General features: G+C 39.2%; 1 protein-coding gene across 2 annotated transcripts; it reads right to left on the reverse strand.

The window, feature by feature from the left end:
• Positions 1–2,919: 2,919 nt before the first annotated feature.
• LOC117386441 (synaptopodin-2) lies at positions 2,920–25,264 on the reverse strand. Of its 2 annotated transcripts, XM_055228971.1 has the most exons (5): positions 25,083–25,264; positions 15,101–15,252; positions 12,790–13,499; positions 8,253–11,107; positions 2,920–3,671 (listed from the first exon to the last, which is right to left on the reverse strand). In XM_055228971.1, the coding sequence occupies exons 1-5, from the start codon at positions 25,188–25,190 to the stop codon at positions 3,144–3,146; spliced, it is 4,353 nt and encodes a 1,450-aa protein (XP_055084946.1). In that variant the 5' UTR covers positions 25,191–25,264; the 3' UTR covers positions 2,920–3,143. The 2 variants fall into 2 exon arrangements, with proteins under 2 accessions (XP_055084946.1, XP_033839689.1); XM_033983798.2 differs by lacking the exon at positions 2,920–3,671 and having other exon boundaries at positions 6,714–11,107; positions 25,083–25,260.
• Between the last annotated feature and the right edge of the window lie 789 nt (positions 25,265–26,053).

Raw genomic sequence — 26,053 nt, forward strand, 5'->3', positions numbered from 1 at the left:
CTGCTACTTTCCATCTGTAGTTCCTAGGCAAGTGAACACAAAAAAAAATTTAGTTAATGATACATAAGAATCCAGATTAAAGTATTTTAAATTATGTTTTGGAATATAGATTCAATGGTAGGCCTGTCATGATAACTACTATATCGACTTATCGGTCATTATATGAAGCAGGAGCAAAATTTTTAGGGCTCAATATTTATTCTGTACACAGTTTCTTTGCAAAAATTGAGAATTTTTTGCCGTTTTTAAGTAATATAAGATTTGAGCTGTAGAGGGTAGAACTGATCACTTCTATGGCTAATTATTGGTTCAATCTTCTGTTTATCTGTTGCAGCTTGGGCCTTTTACTGATTTTTTTTTACCATTGGGATTATATTTCTTTATTTTAATTCTGTCAGTGGCGTAAAGTAGTCTCAATATTGTTTGTTTATCACAAAATTGTTTATCACAAAATTCACCTTATTTCGGAAGTTCCCGTGTGCACCAGTCGTCAATCACGTTGTATTATTTTGTATTATTTTGCATGGGGCTGGCGATTTTGACTGGAAATAAGTTGTATTTGGACTACGGAGCCGTTTTAAAGCCTCCAGAGAATCAGTGCAGTGTTGACGTTTTGGTCACATAAACATATTTTTGAGGCGAAACTTTTCCCCCGAATTCACCATCGAAACAAATGGGATTCCCTCTTAATCGGAAAGAGCAGTTTGGAGCATTTAGAGGCAAAATATCGTCAATATCGTGACAGGCTTATTAAATGGTCTTATTTTTGCTTCTAAAATAATAATAATAATAATAATAATTCATTAGTAGTTCTTAATTATAACCGATCTCATCATCCTTAAATGTGTTTGGTCCCTTGCTAAACTGTTACTTCATCAGATTTGTTATTTTTATAGTTTTAATTACATTTTACACCACTTGTTTTAAACGCAACTCTGCATAAATCAAGTGCGTTACAGTAGAAAATCTGGCCACTCCTGTGCGTCGGAGGTCTCCATTAAATCTCTGTATGGGTACTTTACAACCACACACTAATGCACTAATTAAAATGCACCTGGCAAATAAGTAAGTTAATCTCCCATTGCGGCTTACATAACGACAGGTCCGCCCACCACATGCTGAAGGAACGGTCATAACCTTTCTCTAAGTTATAAGCCCCTCAGTACAGCCATAATTGCTTTTTCAATTGCGCACCAACCTACCTGCCACTCATCATCCGTACGCTCGCATGCTCCACCAACAAAAAACAACATTTCAAATAAGGGATTAGCAGAAACCGGCATGCTAAATACATCCAACTGGGCGAAAACAACAGCCAGTAGGATAGTAGAGGATTCCTGCACAAATTCTATATATACTTACTGTAACTTTTGCAGATTTATTGTTTTTTCTAATGGTTCCCAGGGGACTCGCTACACTCACTGACACTAAAACGAGCTGTTAAAAACTCCCATATTTGCAAATGATTATGGCACGCAGTAAATTAGAAGAGCAAAAAGACTATTCGTGGTATGTTACACAAGTACGAAAAGAACGGCTGCTCGTGATAGTAACGTAAAGACCACACAGAGCATAGACTCGTATATAAACTGACATAGCAAACGTGGTCCACTTCTTTACACAGTCTGTGACACAAACTCAACTCCAAAGTTATAATTACGAAAGAAAAAAATCACAAATTACAGATTGGAATTTGGGGAAAATCTGTTTAAATTATTGGCTTATAGATTTGACTTAAAGATTCGCTGCTATGTACAATATTTAGTATTAGGACGTCTGTTTTATTGATTTTATTTATTAGTTCATCAATATATAATTTGTTTCTTTAATCAGTTGTAAAGTGAAAACTGAAGAACATGTGCTTTTGCCAATATGTTAGAATGTTGTTTTAATTATTCATCAACAGGAATGGTATGAATTAAAGAATAAATGTTTGAATGGTACTGATTCAGATGGAGAACAGTACTGGTCGATGTGGTTCCAGAATATCAATGAATTGGTCCTAATACTAGTACTATATAAAGACTGTGCTACTTCATTATACACTACCAGTCAAAGGTTTGGACACACACTCTCATTCAATACTTTTTTCTTTATTTTTACTAATTTCTACATTCTATATACATACAAAAGTTAAATAACTGTACTAAATACATACAAAACCAATAACTGTACTACTAAATCATTTTTCAACAAAGCAAACGGTGGCTTGTCTGGCAAATACAGAATGATGTCTCTCTATATTTTTTATACAAATTGATATCAATCTGGTCTCCACATCCTCTGTTGCGTCTCAAGCCCGGTCAAATGTGATCGTCCAATCAGATCTTTTTTTTTTTTTTTCAGTGACACATGTGAAACGAAACAAGTTCATTGGTCACCTATGATTTACAAATAAAATCACATTTATCTCACCTCAGATTAACAGAGTTTAGTGCTTCACTCATTGATTCTGCAGAAATCTGTGGTGTTTTTCAGCCCCTGTTATATTTTTTTCCTTATTTTTTTTCCAATATGGCGGACCATGCATGTCCCTGATTGGCTAATCCACCTGTCAATCACATCCATTTGAAACTGGACAGATTGACCAAATGTGACCAGACTCACATTTTTGTAAAGTACTGAAGAAGTGTGTAATCTGGATTCCAAGTAAAAGAGTGGCTACTTTGAAGATTTGAATATAAAAGAATTTTGCAGAGTTATTTAAAGTTTTTTCTTTTCTACATAATTCCATACATCTAAATTAATATAGTTGGTGTCTTCTGTTTGTATATAAAATGTAGAAAGCAGTTAAAAAAAAACTAAAATGAGAGGGTGTGTCCAAACTTTTGACTGATAGTGACAGGTTTGACTGCTCATTTTACAAAAACAGCATCATTACATTTAAAATCTTACAAAAAAAAAAATCTTACCTAACTTTTTGTAGTTCTTTTAACTTGTGTGACGTTTATCATTATATTTCCTGGACGGGCTCGGACATTTCATTTATACTATCTCAAATCGCACTGAACACAACATCAGCTTCAGAACCAGGTTTGCATATTAAAGTCTTGCACGTGTTTGGCAGCTTTTTAAACGCGTCTATTCTCGCTGTAGCTTCATTCCGTGTTTAGCTTTTATATTAACATCATATTCGTGTGTGTTTATCTTCTCCAACTCCAGCTGCTGTTACCACTAGCATACACTGACTTATACCCCTGTGCCCCCTGTGGCCTTTTGTGATCTGGGGAGGACAAATTAGTCACTGACCTCTGCGCTTGCCACTGTCTGGGCAGCGACCTGTATCCCACGACACCGGGCGAGCTATGAGGCGCACCGGAGAAACTACTTTTAGCCGGCGACTCAAATAACGGCAGTGGCGCTCGAGCGTGACCCCTGCTTTGACCCCACGTTTGGCTGCCGGATTTCTTGGGAGCCTGATAAGAAACCCGGGCTTGCCAATCTGCCGGGGGCTCGGGCAGGATCTTGCGTTGCGCCGCTAAGTGGACGGAAGACGCCAGTGTGTGCTGCAGGTCTTGGACTGCGAAAGCCTCGTCCACCAGGCCCAGGGGGTGACGGGACGCAGCCTCCCAGGGCGTTAGAGCTTTTCTCGGCCTGGGAGGGAGGGATTGCTGGCCCCTGGATGGCACTCTGGTTGGTGGGGAGAGAGAGAAGCTCCTGCTGCCAAAAGCCTGTAAAAGAAAAGAAAAAAAAAAGAAAAAAAAGGCAGATATGTTTATATTAGTAAGGCCTGTGTTTGGCTGAGGAGAGAGCTGCCAATTCAAACAAGTTCAGTGGAAACACGGGCAGAATAAAAGGCTGAGGAGAACGCAAGATTGGTAAAATATCAAAACATTTAAAGGTGCATTATGTAACTTTTCTGATCCTGACAACCTGCTCCAAGTTACAGCTTTGCCTGGAATTCCATTAAACTGAAAATTCCAATGTGCATTTATTGAATTATGAGTGTTTTATTGCTAAAAATACCTTAGACTTATGAATACTTAGGCTGTGCGGGTTCAGCAACTAGGCCTAGTTGTATCTCCATGGCGATATATATATATATATATATAGCCTACATACTGTGGAACATTCCAATAACGTCTTTAAAAGAGCCTCGTCGATAATATTGAGTTGGAAGGCGGTTAATCATTCGGTGGTTGAATTGTGTGGGTTACATCCTTGTAATTACCGTTTCTATCCACGTGACACTGGTTAAAGTTTAAATCTGTCCTCTGTCAATGCAAAAGAACAAGGAGGAATCAATCATTTTCTCACAATGCCAAATATTTCAGATGTATACAGATTTTTTTCAGTTCTATAGTGATGATTTGTATCTTGTAGTTCTCATTTAGTTATGAGATTAGTAGAACATCTCACACTTGCAGGCTGTTCTTGTTAATATTCCGCGCACTGTTCTATTTTGGCTTGTAACTCAGCTTGTAAGTCATTATAAAAGTGTGTCAATAAAGTTAAGTCAAACTAAATGGGGCGCTAAAGCTCTTAAACGCTCTTAGCCTTGTTCATTTGGGCTGAACTGGAGCCACTGTTTCCCAGAATCAAAGTGGGTTTCACGGGCTAAGCTGCACTCATTTGGTTCTAATTACATTTTCCCTCTCCTTCAGTAAATGGTGAAATGTATTATTACTGACATCGACCCACTGTAATATGCCCAGACAGAAAAAGGGTTACGTGGGGTGAGGAGACATTTTTGTGCCAAACCTATACACTGGTACTGTCTCTGTGCGTCACGCTGAGACGAGAACTTACAAAACAGTGCAGTGCTGCCGTCGTGTGGTCAAACGGGTGAAATGGGAGAAGATGGAAAATGAAAAGTGGATAGAAATTAAATAAACTGAGTTCTAGTCTTTGCAAGAATTATACTTCTAAAAGAAATATGCTTGTAAAAGGCAATGCCAATCATCAAAACATAATATAATCTCATGGTCGCTCTATGGCCAAGCAAACCTAATCAAACTGTATTGTGTGGATGCATTAATTAACATCAAATAAATAAAAACATAAGACAGGCGTGCCCAAACTGTAGCTTAGACCAATTTTTCTTGGCCCTCAAGCTTCCAGGTGAATTGGCCCATATTACCTTAAACAGTACTTTTTACTGTATATTTCTGAAAATCTACTTTAACAAGCCCATATCAAATATTTAATGTGTCCCATTGAGGATGTAAGCGTGAATAAAAGTCTAGTGTTTCAGTCTAACTTGTAAAAATAATGCAGATTTGAAGTATTCACTGTATTTGCGACCAGTCTATGGCCCTTAATTGGCCCTTAGCTTCGTCTGTGTTTTTATAAGTGGCCCGTGATGAAAAATGTATTAAGTCAGGAGTGTCCAAACTTTTAACTATAGGATATGCAATATACACTATCTTATTTAGCTGAAATACTTTTTGTTTGGTTTCGTTCTTGCAATATTGGTCCTAATGTGCATGTAAAGAGAGGTACTACATTTATGATTTTATTAAAAATGCTTGCCTAGTTTTTTGTATATATATATATATATTTTTAATGTTGCCATAAAAAAAATTAAAAATGTGTTCCTTGCATGTTAAGTCTCTGCATTGTAGATAGACATGTTCTTTTTCGAACCCATCACTACTTCATCTATTTTCTTCTCAACTCTTTTCCACAAACTGCCATCTGACTGACAGTGGTGGAAGGTATGAAGTACAAGTAGTAAAGTACTGTGCTTCGGTACACATTTTAGGTATCTGTACTTTACTAAAGTACATTTTAAAGTGGATATTACAGCATTTTACTTTTACTTCACTACATTTGACAGCAGTTATCTGTACTTTCTACTCCATAACATGTTTTAATTGAATTGAAAAGTAAAAGTTTTTTTTAATTATTACTATTATAGTCTGAGACCTGCTGAAAAGTCTTAGGGCATATTTTTAACCCATTTGTAGTTTGATCAAACAAAAATATACAAATAAATCTGCTAGAAAAAAAAAAAAGTGAGATAAATCTGTATCAAAATTAGTGCAAAAGTACTTTCACTTTTTACTCTTTAACTACATTTTTATACAGGTACATCAATACTTTACCTAAGTAGATTTTTTCATGTGATACTTTAACTTTCACTTGAGTATTTTTTTATTTTTTGCTCCAGTATCTGTACTTTTATTTAAGTAACAAAACTGACAAACTGACTACTTCTTCCACCACTGCTGACAGATATAAATCTCTGACAAATATCACATGTGCTCCCCCAGCAAACCAACTAATAAACCTCATATGTACTTTAAATATAGCTAAATCCCTTGACAACTAATTGATACGTCCTTTCTGAGAATACATGACACACTACGGCTATGGTTTCAGTGTTGACCCTCCGAGTAACCCACTGTCTATATAACTACATGAGGTCACTCCTGCTCAGACTAATAATATTCACCATCACTTAGTCATTGTGTGGGAATGTGCTACACAAGCATTTCAATGGCCCAACACTGGATATACTTAAGGCAATGAGGTGTTTGCGGCTTCCAATAAACTCTAATTTATAGGATTGTCGAAAAGAGCTCGCCGTAAAAAAGTGCATTGGAACTGTTAACATAATAATGGTACATAATGACAACTAACTACTATTCATTTGGGTGAAATATGTGCAGGGCTTTGTGGTCCGAGTGGAAACATTGAAAACGCAAGTAGTAAAAAAGAGAGAGTGTGAATGGAGTATGTGATAAATCAAAAAGGTGAGAAATCAAAGCAGGTACATTTACATTTAATGAAAGGAAGTGAGTCGTACAGAAAGTGCAACAGAGAGAAACACACAGAAGGAAACATAAATAAAACAGATAAGTAGGAAACGAGCACGTGATCGTTTTAATTAAAAAGCTCAGTGCAATGAAACGACAGGGGTAATAACCAAAGACAGCAGATAGAAGAGAGAAAAATTGTTTCATTCAGTGGCCTGAGTTGAAATAGAAAGCTGAAACCCCAGGGCGCCCTCTCAAGAAGCATTTATAAATAGTATACAACATGATGCAACAGCTGTCTATGTCCAAAATAAAACTAACCCACATAAGTGAGTGAAAAAGTCACAGATGAGGCTTGTAAAAAAACATTTCCTTTAAAATAGGTCAAATCTTATTTGAAGGGGGTTTGTCTTCCCATAATGTCTAAAAATGAGCTTAAATTAACTATAAAAACATGATATCTCCTGGATATATTTATTCTAATTAGCTATTAAAATAAATGTTTGTTTCAGTCACACATAAGGCACTGTCAAACTTCCTTCTGTCACCATCTTAATGCCGCGGTCAGTTAGTCCCTGCATTGGTTCTCACACATTCTTCTTTTACCGTCTATACGTGGGTGTATTATTTGTGCCACTATATTTATATTTTAAAAATATACAAACCATATGAACAGTTATTGCTCAGTTACAGCAGACATTTTCAGTGTGCTAAAAAATAAATACGATATAGTTCTATGCACTGGCTTCAATGAGAATGTTATTTGTGCCAGTTTCACTCTTTATCCCCTCCAGATGGCTTCCACACCTGAGCTGAGCTCTTTTTAGCCATAAACTTGGGTTTGGGAGCAGTGGTGGGGTTAGCAGCTGATACAGACTCTGGTCTGGCTGCTATGGGATAGCTGGGAGCTGTACTGGGAGCTGTACTGGGAGCCTGGTACTGCACAGGGGGTGCCATGTAGGGGGGGCTTTGTGCGGGAGGGTAGGGGGCCTGAGGGGGCTGTTGGTAGGGGGCATTAGGGGATTGAGGGCCCGGGGCTGGATACGCCACTGGAGGTGGCTGCTGATAAGGCTGGTTGTACATCTGTTGGTATGGACCTGGGGGCTGCTGGTAAGCATATTGGTACATATTGGGAGGGAGCTGCTGGTAGGGGCCCTCGTGCATCATAGGTTGACCCATTGGATGCATTGGCATCCCATAACCCTGTGGGGCATACTGGGGGTTCATCTGTCCTGCCTGTTGCATAGCCATTTGCTCATAAGAAAGCTGTGGCTGGTTTTCTACAGGTGGGTTAGGAGGAGGGCACTCAGGCTTTGGAGCAGGGGGCTTAGCCTCTTCTGCTGGCCCAAAGATAAACAGGGAGGAGCTGAGCTGATACGGTTGGTGTTTCATTACATCTATGACATTAAGGGGTTTGGGGGGAGGAGCGGCTGGTTTATCTTTTTTCTTAGATTTACTAGGGTTACTAGAAGGAGGTGGCTGTTTAGAAGCAGCAGGAGGATACAGAGGAGACTGAATTGGGTTATAGGCTCGTGGGGGTGGGGCACGTACATTAGGAGTGTATTTCCATTCTGTGGGTAAAGACGTAGCAGGTGATGTGGAGCGGCTGGCCTTGTTTGCCTCAACAGTCTCAGAGTCCACAATATACTTCTCCATACGAGACTGTCTCTTAGCAAACATGTCCGCTCCTTTGCCTTTGACAGTGGGCATCTCGTAGGCAGGACCTGCAGATGTTGGGAGCACTGTGGCCATGGGGTTCACAGGGGAGGATGTTCTCTGGCCAAAGGTGAAGGAGGAGATTCTCTGTGGCGGTGGAGGAGGGGGAGAGGCTCTGCTCGGTGGGGGCTGCCATGGCTTTGGAGAAGGTCGAGTGTTGACCAGTGATGAGCTCACAGGGGCAGGCTGTGCTGGCTGTGCCCAAGAGTGAGGGGGCTGCGTCTGAGCGGGGGGCTGTGGAGAGGTCTTCACAGGAGGCTGCTGCCAGGTGCTCACTGGCTGCTGAGGGTGCTGAGGTGGAGGAGCTTGCTGGGCCCATGGGTGCTGTTGTTGTTGGGGCTGGTTTTGTTCTGGAGCCCAGGCATTCAGGGGCTGCTGGCTCTGCTCCGGTGACTGCTGAGCCCAGGGCTGCTGGGGCTGAGGCACAGGGGCCCAGGGGTTTAACCCGGCCTGAGGCTGTGGAGGTGGGGCTTGTGCAGATTGCATCCAGGGGGGTTGGCTCTGAGGTTGCTGGGGATTCCACGCTGGCTGTTGCTGAGCAGCGCCCCAGGGAGGCTGACTGGGGGACTGTGGCCACCCCTGAGGAGGAGCCTGCGGCTGCTGCACCCATGGGGGCTGGGGCTGAGACTCTGGGACTTGCTGCACCCACGGGGGCTGGACCTGGGGTTTCTGTTGGGGCTGCACCCATGGGGATTGAGGCTGCTGTTCCTGAGGCTGGGTCCAGGCCGGGTGCATCTGCTGCAATGCAGGCTGCTCCTGTGCCCAGGGAGGCTGCACCGGGGGCTGGGAGGATGGCTGCTCAGGAGGCTGGGCCCAGCTCTGCTGCATCTGGGGGCTCCAGCTGTTAGCCTGTGGCTGAGGCGGTTGGACCGGAGCAGAGTGGCGAGTTACCCACGGAGGTTGTGGTGAAGACTGAGTGTGAGGAGGCTCCTGAGGGGGAGCCGGGTGCCAGGAGTTTGAGGGCTGTGGCTGAGGCTGAGCTGGGGTCCAGGTAGCAGCAGGAGCGGGCTCAGGCTGCTGTGGTGGGTTCATCTGAAGTCTGTCCTCAGGAGCTGCAATGACTTGTGGAGCTTGTGGAGCTTGTGGAGCTTGTGGAGCTTGTGGAGCCTGTGGAGCCTGTGGAGCCTGTGGAGCCTGTGGTGGCTGTGGCTCGGCTGTCGGCGCACTCCACGTGTGCTGCTCCCCTGTAGCAGAGGGGGGAGGGGCCTCTTGTGGAGCGGAGGGGGTGGGAGGCTCAGGGGCAGGTGCTGGCTCCACTTCTGTAGCAGGAGTAGTGTCAGCAGGGGGGGCCACAGCAGGTGTTATCAGGCTATTTTCAGAGCACTGAGGCATGTCCTGGTTGGTCCCATCCATCTGCACAGCCCAGGGTGGAGCATTAGGGTTGATCATTGGCTTTGGAGCCACTGGAGGAGGAATCTTTTGTTTAAATCCAGGAGACTGAAGAAAATTACAAGCTTCAGCCCCAAGGCTGAGATAGTCCTCTTCAGTTCCTGACTCATAGCCCATTTTCCTGTCCCCTCTGTTTAAGAGGTTTAGGAGCTCTGGGTTGGGTGAAACCTTTGGAGCCTCCTTAAAGGTGAACATGGGTTTGCCACCAGATCGTCTTCTTGTGTCCAGCAGGATGCCTGTTTTAAAGGCAGGTGTAGATATCCTCTCATCGCGTGAAGCTATTTGCTCCCCTTGGTTCTCCTGATTGTCCCCGTTTGCAGTAGGATAGGCCACAGGTGTCATGTCTTGTGCTGTAAAAGGTTTGGCAGTGCGGTTACTAGGGGAGCTCTGTATCTCCATGGTCTGCTGTTGTACTGTTCCATTCATATTTGCAGAATACTGTTGGTACTGCTGCTGCTCTCGGTGGTACTCCTGTTGCTGCTGCTGATGCACCTGCTGCTGCTCATACTGCTGCTGGTACTGCTGCTGCTGATAGGTCTGCTGCTGGTAGTTCTGTTGATAGTTTTGCTGTTGTTGATAGTTTTGTTGTTGTTGCTGATAAAGTTGTTGTTGTTGTTGTTGCAGTTGTTGTTGTTGTTGTTGTTGGTGATAGTTCTGTTGTTGGTAGTGCTGCTGCTGCTGCTCGTAGTACTGTTGCCCTTGATACTGCTGATACTGCTGCTGGCTTTGTTGATGTATATTGACATCCATATATCCATGGCCCTCCATTGTCGACTGCATGTAAGCGTGTTCCTCCATCTTCTTCTGCACTTCCTGTATTCCATCCACCGGTATCCCCTGACGACGGAGCTCTTCATGCTCGGCAGAAATCTCATCCATCCTTAGACGTCTCTGTGCAAACATTAATGCTCCTTTTCCTTTTGTTTCACACTCCATTTTGACTGGGCTGTTCAAGTTCCGCTCTATCTCAAGTAGGCCCTTATCAAAGGTTATACTTAGCACACCTGCACTACTGTTAGCATTGGTTAGCTCTATATCCTTGGATGGAACAATAGTAAATTCAACAGCGTGTGAATCTTCGTCGTCCTCTTCTTCTTCACTTCGGTACTCGGGGTCTTCCTCTCCAGTCCCGTAGCTCACTAGTGTGTATTTCTTGGCTCTCTGCCGGTGTTTCTTGAACATTAACACCCCCTTGTTGTTGGGGTTGGGTGGGGCAGCCTTCAGGAGCAGGGCAATGCGCTTACATTTGGACTTGGCCTCCTTTACCTGCTTCTCGGACTGACTCTCACTGCGCCTGAGCCCTGTAAAACACACAAATGAGATTTAACATTAGTAAGAAGTCATTAACTCTCGTATTGTGTATGTTTAGCTTGATCTTAGTGAGTTTATTCATCGTGTATATGTTTTGCTACGATTTGCTACAGGGATCAAGGACCGTAATTAACGCATTAGGCTTTTAGAAGAGATAGCAAACTAAAATGTTACCAAATATTTATATTTTATATGATAATGTACATTTGGTACCACTTTATACTAACTACACCTAATTAGTCTTAATAAACCATAAACATAGACTTAATTCATAAGGACTTAGGGTGATGAGTTAGAGTTGAGGTATTTCATCTCATACATGTTAGAGCCACATGAACCACCTCACACTCTGAGCCTCAGGGACCGGCCTCCTGCTGGTGCCCAGAGTCAGGACTAAACATGGAGAATCAGTGTTTCAGTTTTATGCAGCTAAAACCTGGAACAGTCTTCCTGAAGATGTGAGACAGGCCTCTACTTTGACAATGTTTAAATCCAGGCTCGAAACGGTTCTGTTTAGCTGTGCATATGACTGAAAGGTTTTTCTTCTGCACTCTTCTGTTTTAATGTTTATTTTATGATGATTATTTATGTTTTGATTTGTCATATTGTGATTTTAATGTCTTTCTTATTCTGTAAAGCACTTTGAAATACTGTGTGTATGAATTGTGCTATACAAATAAACTTGACTTGACTTAATTAGATATTTACTAGTACTCCCTGAAACATTCTTAAATATTAGTCCATTATGAAGAATATATTTGTTCATGCTTAATTTAAATCAATAAAAGTGTAATTATTATAAAGCGTTACTGTACTTTTCATATACCGCTACACAAACACAAAACACGTGTAAGGAAAGCTCACTTGGATAAAACAATACTGAAAAAATATTACTATTCCTTTTCCACATTCAAAAACCCACTGACATAAAACCCACTGACCCACAGCTAATATTAATTTATGCAGACAATTCGCTATTTCAAATTAGACCTTCGCCTCATTAATCCAGTCAGTGCACATTACAAGAACCATACACCTAAAGATAGCCTGAACGCCCTCCAAGTTCACGTCAACCATGCAACAGCGAAAACATTAAAAACAACAATTCGACACATGAAATCATAAATGAATAAACCACATTTCCATTCATTTCATTTATAAAAAGTCTTCTATTTCTACAAGACTAACCTGAAGGTGGGAGAGGCAGCGGGAGTGAGCAGCGGGGTGACTTTTTTAGCCCGGTTTAAACAGTCAGTCCGGGGGGTTTCAGGTGACAGGGGCATACACATGCTCGTGTCTATCAAAGCCATCGTCAGCCTGTCCCAGTGTATTTATGTCCCCAACACACTTCACTGAAACGCCCCCAAATACTGCACTCAGCAACATCTCCTCAAATAAAATCATATATTGTTTATTTTTGCCATGATATATTTAATTTTACTATCAAATTTCAACTGAGAAAGATTGACGCTACTACTAGTTATTCAAATACACCCGGAAGCATCTCCTTGCATTTCAGGTCAAATTCCCCCAACCTCTATTTTGAGAATACACTTTATGTTCAAAATGGTGTTGACAATCGCAATTTACGACTCAAAGCGTGTCGTGAACATGCAAATTCACATCAAATACGCATGATAAAGTTAGTTAGTATTAGTGTTGTGGTACTTACTCGCATGTCTTGCTCTGTGCTTATGTGGTTGGTCTGGATCTTCCTCAGATTCACCAGAGTCTTGATCTTCAGTCGCTGTTGTTTCCTCTGTCGCAAATGTCACGGTAAATGACTTGGGCACTTCCTGACTTTCTTCTTCTCCTTCTTCGCAGCTGATCTTGGGGCCACCCACCCCACTTCTCCCACCCTGGTCGCCCCTCCCCGCTCCTTGCAGAATAACCTCCACCTGGCTTGGGGTAGCGGGAGAGCTGAGTACCACCCCATGATGGCTAAGCGGTTCGCGGGTACTCTTAACTGGATTGTCATTAACATTTATAGCGGTTTCCTGATTTGAAAATGCGTTCTCTGTATCGATAGTTTCCCCAGTAGATGCACCGCCAGTGTCATGTAGTGCAGACCTCGCTAAAGAAACTTGTAGCTCCACCACGTTCCCAGGAGCCAAAGACATCAAAACATCATCAGTTGTGGATTCAAGGCACTTTTGGTGGGGTAAATGTAACTCTGTGCTGAGAAGTTGCGGTCCCTTATTGATTTCGTCGTCACCGTCCATGCCCCCGTAGGACGCCTCATCGTGGGACTCGGAGATGTAAAGTTCACTGGGGCTTGGAGAGTGGTGCTTGGGGGAGAGGATGTGCAATGTGGTGCTCTCCAAAACATCGCCGCAGGATGTGTCGTCTGCATCGCTGTCTTCTGATGGGCCGCTGCTGCATCTGGAAGAGATTGAGGAGGGGAAAATAAATAGAACATAAGTTGCATGGTATAATATTGTGATAATTATAAGTGAAAATATCAGTTTCTTGTTACAGTCGTGTGGTGGAAGTTGTAGAAGAAGCCAAGGAAGTAATGGTGTGGAGTGTTGGAAACTGTGAAGCAACAGTAATTTGATTTATCTGAATCCTTTTTATTTTGTACAATAATAATAATAATGATGATGATAATCTTTCAGCTTTTTATGGGGAAACTTGGAGAAGTGTTGTCACAATACAAAAAAATCAAATGTAATAGTGAGGAAAAGACTTGAGATCACAACAACAACTAAATCTTTTTATTCGGAAACTTTTCCAACTTTGTTATTTTTCTCCAGTATTGATAATACTATTGATTAGGATCTGGTTGTAAATTACTTTATATTAGTTTTCTATTATTATTACAACCACACAGGATTGCTTCATACAATGGTTTACGCTTGACCAGCAAATGTTCTTGACGGAAAAAAGAACACCACAAGCACATACTGCATTGTCAAGTTAACAAACAGTTTACTTTCTTGTTCATGATGATGATATTTTAAAACCACTGTCCAACAAGAAGCAACATGTCACCAGCCTCTCAGTGTTCATTGGCAACAGCTGAGCAGCTGCGTGGCAATAGCAAACATAAATCTACAACACCTTACACTGTAGACAGAAGGTCAAACATGGCCGACGAGCATTAACTCACTAATACACACTGCCACGGACGTACGCACACTCTTTGTCTATTAGACTAAACAAGACGGCCATGTCATAAAACAACAGCCTATCTAAATGCTAATATAGTTGTAGTATTATAACAACAGAAACACAGTCTGCATATTTTAAATAACCAAACGCCACATTAAGAAGTGTATAATGTAAAAATGTTATTGTGTGAATGCATTACACGTCCTGATGTCAACATTTCTGAATAGAAGTCATGAACAAAGTTTTAATCCAATCGTTGTCTATAACAAGTATTAATTTAACACACCCCAGTTTTTGTAAATAGCAGTTTCCTGTTTTTTGTTTTTTTTCCCCAAAAACATTTACACCACAACAGCACCACAAAAGCCAACCAGCTTTGTGCTAACTAATGTCCATCAGAGGATTACTTACAAACTTAAAAAAAACAAAACATATTTAAACCCAAAATGTGGCTAAATGTTTTAAAATCTTGCAGTTTATAACGTGTGAGAAATATATTGTAAATTATATGACTTGTCTTAGTTAGAAGGTAAGCATCCATAAACCTTTCAAGCTGTGTGTTTATGTTTTCCCTTTTTCAGTCTATAGGGAAAAATTAATTTAAAAAAAAATTTTACTTTCAGAACTTGACAGGTGGGTGGTGCTGTTGAGCTCCATACAGTCACTATCTCAACATTTTAAGGAATACTTCTACTAACAATTCTTAAATATTTGAACATCTGAACTGTTTTTATCAAGTTAGATTTGCAAAACAAGCAGCTTAACCTCTTTTTAATTCACTTTTTACATTTACACATGCTGCATTTGGACTTGCCCTCTGCATAAACTGTGGATATAATATTTCTCACAGTTTTATTTGCGTGCGTCACCTTTTGAGCAGAAGTTGCAGACAGTCTGTTGAGCTGTCGATGAGAGAACACGCCTGCTCCAGGGTCAGGTCTGCGCACGGCTCTCCGTTGATGGACACCACATGGTCACTCTCCTGAACCCCGGCCAGGAAAGCACAGCCACCGTCTTCTACCTGCAAAACAAAAAGACATTTACCAACCTACATCACGTCTGCATACACCGATAAGGTTCAATTCTCAGCACAGCCATCCAGGAAACCCTCTCTACACAGTTTAGACCATGAGGGACTGCTTCATTTGTCCGTAATTGCTTCCTGTGGCCTATAAAACGGTCCATTAATAAGACCATTTAATAAAGAGAACGCGCTCATATATTATGCACAAAGGCCACTTGTGCAGCAGGAGGGATCGAGGATCGTTTCAACAGAAAGAAATTGTCTAAAAAAAAGTTGAGGCTGTGAGGAGAAAGAGAAAAAATGCACCGCTCTGCTGGAATGATGTAATTTTCCCGTGTTACTGAGTTTGAGTAATGTTGTGATTGTTGAGCCGGTGTCTTCGGTTAAAGAGTCTGGCACTGAAAGACAGGCATAAAGTAAATCAAATCTTTAAATGGTCCAGCAGGCAGTTTGAGTCTTGAGGCCCTGTACACCAGCCAATATTATGAACTGTGACTCTCATCCTCTGTCTGAAGGGCTCCACCTTCTTTCTTCAGGATGTAAGTTCCAAGTGCCAACTCCAGCAGTTTATCATTTTTTGTTCTGTTTTTATACTTTTTTCTGTATTTTTTGACTGTGACTCTGAGCCAGTGTGAATGTCTGAATGTTTGATTATGTGTCTGTCTTTTCTTGATGTGAACTGATGCCAAACCTGAAAGCTGCTGCAAAACAAATGTACCTACAGATACACATAGCGTCACATGATCCTAAACAGCCTCTTTTAATTAATTCTACAGTTTGCACAGGTAAGGACTTAGAACAACATCGAACAATATACTCTACTTAAAGGCCTTATATTACGCAAAATTGACTTTTGTGAACTGTTATAATGTTATTACCTCATCAAAAACAGGCCTGGAGTTGTGTTTTGTTTCATTCACACATGTTTAAGTAACCCTTTTATTATTATTCTGTCTATATCTTCAAGGCAAAATGCTCTGTTCCACCTTGTGATGTCATGAAGCAATAGTTTTCAACACAGTGGAGCACTTCCTGTATTACCACATGACATCACAAGGTGGAACAGAGTGTTTTCTGTTTCAGAGAAGAAAACAGGTTAAATACAGTGTTAAACATGTGTGAATAAAACAAAACACAACTCCAGGTCTGTTTTTGATGAGGAAACATAATAACATGGATCAGAAAGTAGCGTAATTATGGGCTCTTTAAGTGAATTAAATGTCTAAACGTGCTGTACCCCTGACCAACATCTACATGAAGACCAACAGATTAACTTTAGACCTTTCAAACAAAAATATTATTTATGTATGTATTTATTTATTATGTATTTGTTTATATTATTTATATTTCACATTACTTACTAGCTTTTGTTAATGAGTTTTAAGATATGTTTTAATTTCATTCTTTCTAATTAAAATGCATGATATATTTCCAATAGCAATGGCTCAAGTGACTCAAATTGAAAAGTAGTTTTAAAAAAGTACATTCAACTGGAAAATGGATATTGCTATACAAATACAAATACATAAAATTGGAATAAATGCAACAACTATGGGTGTATTGATGGTTCGAACGCAAGAGTGTACTTCTGTAATACAGCAAAGTGGTCACTAGATGGCACTGCCCACACACAGACTACACTCTTGGTCACTTGTGAAATTCCTGTCCACAAAAAGTACTATTTGAAAAGTACATTTGAAAACATAAACATAACAGTGTGAGACTCTGATAGTGAAGAAGGGGGACTGTGCAAGATTTGTGAAGGAGTGTTTATCATCTTTTCGTTTCTCTAGAGATGTTCTTGCTTTGCCTTGAATGTTCCACACCATGACACTACATGTATTTATCTCCATGGACACAAGGCGACACCACCAGTCCAAATTACAGGACAGATCTGTGGAGAGGCAAGAGTCAGATCTCGTCAGTCTGTAGCGCAGTTTAAGACCAGACTATCTTGGTGTATTATCGTTTTATTGTTGTTTATGCGGCGTATTTTATGTATATATATATTTTGCTGACTTAATGTGAAGCACTTGGGGCAGCTGAAGTTGTATTTTAACTGCGCTATATAAATAAAATCGAATCGAAAGAACGCATGTTTTTCAAGATATTTCTGAGCAATAAAAACACCTGTATGTCAATAAAGCAAATGTATTTATATGAAATTTGTTTTATTTTGAGGATAAATGAAGAGTTTAATGCTTTACTGGAGTATTTGCAGCAATGCTATACAGTACTATCCCCTGCACCAAGAAAATGACAGTGCACTTTAAGGCCAGCACACCTAACATTAGTCAAATCATGAGCATTAGAACAGCGGTGAGTAAACAGTTGTTTTATGAGTGACTTTACAGAGCCAGTAGGTGCATATAAAAGCCACTGGAGTGTATACATGAGTTATATGAGAGAGCTCAGTGTCCGTATAAGGCAGCCTTTGTGCTTGCCTTTGGGACTCACACCTCACTTAGGGGAGAAGAGTTTGTCTGAGAAGCCACAGCAACTAATGCTCCTCCAAAAAAGGAAGGGAAACATCAGTTAGCCTCCAAGGAGTGAGTGCAATAACATGCAAAACAAATGTACACTCCCCAGATTGTCATCACACTGGATATATATGGTTAGTTTACTTCTGAAAGCTGAAAATTACCAAAGAACAAACAAATGAAAATATTGTGTGGCATGATTAGAACATCATTTATTTATGTACGACCCAAGAGAGTGGAGACACATGGCTTATGCTTCTGCTGCTACTACAGTTACTTAGAATTACCACCACTGCTACTACTGCTACTGCTACTACTATACGAATGCTATGTCTACAACTACCACTACTGCTTCTGCTACTACTACTATTACTAGTACTCAATATACTTTAACAGCTACTCTAGCACTAGTACCACAACTTTTACTTACACTATTGTGACTGTAACTGTTCACCAAAATGTATTGTGTGTATAATTTCTTTGTAAAACCACAGAAACTCGGGGTATTTCTGTTTTAGTACAATAACATTTGAGTTGTAGGGTTAAAAAAAAGTTAAATAAGTGGCTTCTATGGCTAAATTGCTGGTTCATTTGTTGTTTATGTGTTGCAGCTCATGGTACTGTCTAGTTAAAATGATTTACAAGGATTATATTGCATTATTGTTACAGTATTAGTGGCATAGGGTAGTTTCAATATTATCGTTTATCGCAATATTTGTCTGTTAAAATGTGTTATTGTGACAGGTCTAAGTGTAAGTAATCTACTTCTAATCTACTATTTTCAATTGATAACACGATAACACATTTTGAAACATGATACATAGATAATATATATTGTTACAGAGAAATATCATGATAAACGATAATATTGAAACTGCTTTATGCCACTTTTATGACAATTAACCAACCAATAATTAGCCATAAAAGTGATATATTCTACCCTCTACAGCTCAAATCTTACATTACTTAATGCAAAACACAACTCTGGGTAATATAGGATCTTTAATGCAGGGCTGTCCAAACTACGGCCCAGGGGCCAGATCTGACCCGCAGACCAATTTTTGTTGGTTCTCATGCCTCTTCCTAAACTGGCCCAATTGATCAGGAAGTACTTTTTACTACAAATTGAAGCGATTCTACCTCTATAACCTAAATAACATCACATTGCATTGTGACACAGACCTAAAAATAATCTTCCAAGCCTTATTAAATGCGCCATTTGACTTCCTGTATCGACACAGCTTCAAATATGTTTCAATATGCGGCCCTTGGTGTAAAAAGTCTGGACACCCCTGCTTTAATGGGTTCCTTAAAGGTACACGATAAATACTGAGCCCCATATTGTCCCAGCTTCCTTAAATGTTTATATAAGTCGATATAGTAATTAAATGACATTAGCACTTCAAAATAAAATATTGGTAGGACAGTAAAAGTACTTAACAATCTGGTTCAATTACTTATATGTAACTACTTTCATGCTTAGGTAGTGGAAATCTTTTCACTGTTTTCATCTGTTTGAAAGCAATACAAAGTCACAGGGAAGTGTAGCCACATAATGCTTCGCTCCTGGCGGTTCCTGCTCTGTACAGCTTTAAGTAATTATGTTTTTACATTTCACACAAACATCTCCAGCTGTCGCACAGGTAGCACTCGCTCCGTGGACAGCTCGCTCTGGGGGGCTCCACGCACAAGTTGGGGATTTGTCATTTTGCGCTAACAAGAAATCAAAACAAAACGGTTGTATAAATAAAAGGATCTTAATGTCTTCCTGGTACTAAACATACAGTACATGCGCTAATGTAATGTGCTAACTGTGCGCTGTACAAATGGAAGCAGTTTAACACAAAACATAAACATTTTTTCTTCTGGATACTAAAAACTATCTGTGTTTTTATGTGTATTTTATGTGTATATATTGTTTCGGTTCAGGTTTTATGCCAGATGCCATTCCGGATACTACCCCTCCGTTTATAAAAGCTTTTGTTGGATTCTGTTAGGACTTGACTCAAAATGAAAACTTGATATTGCAATGTGGTATGTGAGATAGTAATGCCAATAGTAGTGCTAGGAGTAGTAGTAATAGTAGTAGTAGTGATATAGTAGTAGACAGTGGTGGAATGCAACAAAGTAAAAGTAATACAAAGTATCTGTATTTTACTTATCTGTAAATTTTAAAGTAACTACAGTAACTAATTTCAAAATAACTACATTTGAAGCTTTATTATAGATCTCAAAATCTGTGCAAAATACTTTTACTTTTTACTCTTAGTACAGTTTTAAATGGGCACTTTTACTTAAGAGAGTAGACTTTTTCATGTTGTACGATGTCTGTACTTTTACTTAAGTAACAACTTGAGAACTTAGAAGTAGCAAAAGCAGTAGCAGTAGCAGTAGCAGTAGTAGTAATAGTAGTAATAGTAGAAATAGTAGTAGTAGTAGTGGTAGTAGCAGTAGTAATAGTGGTAATAGAAGTAGTAGCAGTAGTAATAGTAGTAAAAATAAAAATAGTGATAGTAGTAGTAGAAATAGTAGTAGTAATAGTAGTAGTGGTGGTAGTGGTAGTAGAAGTAGTAGTAGTAGTAGTAGTAGTAGTAAAAATAGTGGTAGTAGTAGTAGTAGCAATAGTAGTAGCAATAGTAGTAGCAATAGTAGTAGCAATAGTAGTAGTAGTAGTAGTAGTAGTAGCAGTAGTAGTACTGGTAGTAGAAATAGTAGTAGTAATAGTAGTAGTAGTAGCAGTAGTAGCAGTAGTAGCAGTAGCAGTAGTAATAGTAGTAGTAGTAGTAGTAGTAGTAGTAGTAGCGGGAGCAGTAGTAGTAGTAGTAGTAGTAGCAGTAGTAGTAGTAGGCATGTGACGATATTGAAATTTAGTGTCTCGATTATCATGGCCAAAATAATTACAATTAATGATTATATCATGATAATTATTAAAGTTGCTGACAATTTAAAATGTTATCGATATATATAATTATAATTTTAATCATATGAATAAGTCGACTCCCCTGTGTATAAGTGTTTCTTTTTTTCTTTTTTCTTTTTTCTGCACATTCTGGTGATGCAATGGCGATTATCTCTGTTGGCGATTATTACAATTATAAAAAATCTCCCACGAATGATTATTGTCGACCCTTTTTATCATGATAAACGATATTATTGTTTATTGACTCATCCCTAAGCAGTAGCAGTAGTAGTAGTAGTAGTAGTAGTAGTAGTAGTAGTGTATTGAGTGTTTATTAAGCTACTGTTTTGTTAAGTTTCATCCTAAAACTCTAAAGTAGAACGTGTACCACATAGTAAAAATACCGGAATATTTATATGGTATGAATACGTTGAAGTATATAGGATCATATTTTGAGGTATCAGTACTGTTATATTTGTGTTAGTCTCTCATCCAAATCAACATTTTTGTCATTTAAAATAAAAGTCATCTTCTCACCTTCTAATTAAGTTACTCTTGCACGCTACAAGAGATGCTAGAAGTAAGTTTATTCATTATAAAATTATTCATCGATTTTATTTTACTTCATCAAAGCTACACAAAATGGGCCTGTTGCAGAACAATAACTGCTGGAAATGTAAAACCGAAAGTGGTACATATCTTCATGCCTTCTGGGAATGTCCTGTGGTGTCTCCATTCTGGACTGATGTTATTAAAAATCTGGAAAAGTGGATTGGCCGACCTGTCCCAGCATCACCACAGATGTGTCTCTTGGGAGATAAGTCTCTCCTGCCCCCTGGATTCACAATGGACATGTACGGGTTTGGCGGTGGCTGGTTTTATTGTGGCTGGTTTTATTGTGGCTGCCAGGCTAATTCTGAGGGTCTGGAAAAGCCCCACAGGCCACGGATTGAGGACTGGTTTGGGCTGATGACAGAGACGGCTGCATTTGAAAGACTGATCTCAAAAGTGAACAACACCCAAGACAAAACGAACAGGATATGGAGTCGCTTTTTGTCATTTGTGGGGAGTAACAGCTGTACAGAAGTAATAGACTGATTGATGTGATCAGCTGTCATATATTTTGTTTTTGTTTTTTGGGTTTTTTTGTTTTGTTTTTGTTTTTGTATTTTGTATGTCTTTTGTTCTTATAATGAAAATTTATAAAAACTTTAATGACAAAAAAAAAGTTACTCTTGCACTATCAAGACCTGCACATACTTTTCCCGGTATTACATTACAATACATGAGCTTGCTAAATCCTGTCACAGATCACGCATACAGACCTGTCATCACCGCGGTAACCCCGGGTCAGGGGGACATGTCCCATACAGTACAAACAGATGTTGAGAATAGGATTTATGCAGTTCATTTAGGCCTCATGGACACACGACACTCGCAGAACACAGTGATTCACCAATATCCAAACACACAGCTGTAGTCAAACTACAACAGTAACAAGTAACACAACTGTGCTCATAAACTATCACTCTCTGTGTACAAGTGATAAAATACTAATCACTGCAGTAATGAAAGTAGTAGTTCTATTAGGACTAGGACAAAGGAAAATAATTAGGACTTATTTTCAGTAATATTTGCTGAGTAGTAGTAGATGTAGTAGAAATAGAAATAGTAGTAGAAATAGTAGGAGTAGAACTAGTAGTGGTAGTAGAAGTAGAAATAGTAGTAGATGTAGTAGTAGTAATAGTAGTAGTAGTAGTAGAAGTAGAAATGGTAGTAGAAGTAGTAGTAGTAGAAGTAGAAGTAGAAATAGAAGTAGAAATAGTAGTAGTAGTAGTAGTAGTAGTAGTAGTAGTAGTAGTAGTAGTAGTAGTAGAAGTAGAAATAGAAGTAGAAATAGTAGTAGTAGTAGTAGTAGTAGTAGTAGTAGTAGAAGTAGAAATAGAAGTAGAAATAGTAGTAGTAGTACAAGTAGTAGTAGTTGTAATAGTAGTGGTAATGGTAGTAGTGGTAGTAATAAATCATTTTAATAGTAATAGTAATTGTAACAGTAGTAATAGTAATAAATAGTAAAATAAAATGTTTTAATAGCAGTAGCAGAAGCAGTTGCAGTTAAAATAGTAATGCAACTATTAGTGGCAGTAACAATATTTTACTCAAGAATCTGAGCAATTCAAATCCTTAAGGAACCCTTTAAAGGACCTATATTATGCAAAATTTACTCTTGTAAGCTTTAAGACAATATTGTTACATCATCAAAAACATACTCTGAGTTGACTTTTGTTTCATTCACACATATTTGAGTAACTCTTTATTATTAGTCTGTCTACATCTCCAAAGCTCAAAATGCTCCGTTCCACCTTGTGATGTCATTTCAAGTTAACATCTACCTTTTACCTTTAGTTCAGTAAAGATCGGCAATTTTAAAGCTGAAATGATCCAAGTAAATCTCGTGAAGGTGTATGGAGTTTAAAAACACAGTGGAGCTCTTCCTGTATTACCACATGACATCACAAGGTGGAACAGAGTTTTTTCAGTTTTAGAGAAGAACTCAGCCTAAATATGCAGAGTTTGTGTGTTAAACATGTGTGAATGAAACAAAACACAACCCCGGATCTGTTTGTGATGAGGAAACAACATTTTAACATCGATCAGAGAGTGCAGCAACTCATCAGGCTGCACTTTTAACAGTAACCCTTGTTGTATTTTGTTTTAAAGTTGAATTTGTCCAAATACTCCAATATTACATATGAATAAAGCTGATATTTGGCTCACATAAAGACTTAATACATGGTGACACTCCACATTCCAAGATGACAAACTAATTAGCGAGTTACACATGTTTAATGTTCAGGTTGACAAGACAAGAGTTATTTAGTTTCCTTTGTAGCTGCTGATTCAAAAATCTCTAAGGTTCTCTAAGACGTGAGTTTCAGTATTTCTTGTAGCCAGCTTTAAAAATAAGATGACCTCACTAACTTTGTATTCGAGCCAAGACTCCAAATTAGAAGAAAAATACAGTGTCCTTATATGGAAAGAACCTTTTACAAATGGATACCCCACTCTCCTACGCAGCATGTCTGTCAGGCACTCAACTAGAGTGTTCCACAATACAGAGCACTGTCCCAGCTACGATCTGTGCAAGCTTCAAAACCAGGCTGGGAAAAAGGAAATATAAGGAAAATATACAAGTAAAAGTATTGCTAGCATGGGATATCATAACAATAGTGAAGAAAACTACACTTTTACAACCACTATACCACAACTATTGCACGTTACATAATACGATTGCTATGATTACAATTGCCAATATTATTGTCATGACTTATCCTGTTTGTACCAAGATTACTTCCAGTTCCACAATTTTTTCTAAAAATGTATCCAAGGCACGTATTATCGATATTCACTCAGTTGCGTAAAGTAAGGGACTGACTTTATAAAATCAGATGTATTGCTTGTAAGACTGATCAGATTTCATGTTCTCTAGGAATCAAGTTTTTAACATTTTCACTGTGTTTTGTTTCTGAAAACATAAAAAAAAACTAAACTAAAAATAGCTTCTGTTCACCTAAGACATCTTATTGTCATTAAGGTGATCTATTGGAGCTATTAGGCGCAGTAAAACCCTCCCCGAGAAAAGCTTTGATGTGGGAGGAATGCGCTTTAACAATAATATTTACTTGTTCACTATGTGGACGGCGAGATCTTGGGAGATCTTCAGTATTTGTAAAAGCATACTTTGTTAAACTAAATTTTGAGCATACCACCTGGCTTAGATTAATACCAAAATAGGTACTTTACATGTAGCACTAGAAGATTTAAACACTTTTTGCAGTAATGCTTGCAACAACAATATAAGTCGACTGCATGTTCAATCAAAGTGAATGACATAGTGTATGTTCTATGCAAACTATTTAGAAATACCACATAACAATCAAACAGAGCAGGTGTTCAAAAGATGCAAAATCAGTATTTAAATCTTCACTTTGCATTTAATATCCACCTATAAAATGATGTAATTCCAAAAGCAGGAACATCATTTACATTGGTATCCAGTGATAAGGTGAACACCCATCACTCTTCCACTCACTGAGCTGTCTCCACAAAGTATTGCTTCATTTACTAAAGTCTTTTTGAGTGATAACAGATCGCAGCCCTCAGCTTCACACTCAGCCCTGGCCTTGACCATATAAGGATCCTGAGGAATCTAGCACCAAAAACATAGCCAAAGACTGAAAATGTGCATGAACAAGAAAAGATCATTATCAGCTAGTACCAATACATCTTTGTTTAACTTTGCTGTTATGAAAGCACACAAAACTAAACATTATTGTGTAATACTATTGCCAAACTTTTGGAAACTTTAAGGAGAACTGCAGTATCTGAAACATGATGACCAGAGACAAATCCACAGAAAGAACATGCTCTTCTGGACTTATAAAAGTTACCTGAGAGACCATCAAGGGTCTGTAGGTGTCCCCCTCTCCTTGTGTCACGGTGAACCCCCATGGCGCAGCCCCACGCAGCGTGACGCAAATGTAGTCCCCGGTGCCCATGCCTGCTGCTCCTCTCCTCAGGCTGACCTCTGCGGGACGAGCATGAACCTGCGAGCCAGAACAGCAGCACTTAAGAAAAACCACCAGCACCGCACATCAGCCAATATAATCCCCATCATCTGAGCACTCAGCAGGCCGGCCCGTCAACGTCACTGCGCAAGGACACGCCCCCACGCGCTGCAGGCAACTGGTGCTCTCCCCTGGGTACTTTTAACACTTTTTATGGTCTTTCATCACAATAAGACATACATATTCCCAAGACATAAATATATTCCCAAATGTGCATTATTATTATTATTATTATTATTATTATTATTATTATTATTATTATTATTATTATTATTATTATTATTATTATTATTGATAATTAATAAATTTATTTTTTTGCATTTTTCTTTGCTATTTTACACTATGAATTTGAAAGCAAAATAAAAGAATGACTCCCATGAATATTGTTTGTAACTTCAAAGTCTAGTTTAACTAAATTAAGCTCATATACATGCCCACTATTCAAAAATATAAAAAGGAGAAGGTATCATATTATTAACTGCTATAACATAAATGATCAAATATGTTTATGGTGATTTTAGGGGGATAAACACCATAATACTGCGTTTATTATAGAGATGGGCATTGTAAAGCAGCCTAGACCACAAATTTTCAATCACCCTTCAGTGTCTTTGCCAACAGTGTTCAAAGAGAAAGAAAAAAATAAAGTTTGTAGAGGAGAGACCATCCCACACGAGATGAAACGCGTGCTTTTACACGAAAAGCTCCGGTCCCATCCTCCTGTGCTGCTGTGCTGACGTGTAGGGCTGCCGGAGTTTCACGCATGCGCACAAACCACTCTGCTTCGGTAATTT

The sequence above is a fragment of the Periophthalmus magnuspinnatus genome, chromosome 18, assembly GCF_009829125.3.
Source record: "Periophthalmus magnuspinnatus isolate fPerMag1 chromosome 18, fPerMag1.2.pri, whole genome shotgun sequence".
Taxonomy (NCBI): domain Eukaryota; kingdom Metazoa; phylum Chordata; class Actinopteri; order Gobiiformes; family Gobiidae; genus Periophthalmus; species Periophthalmus magnuspinnatus.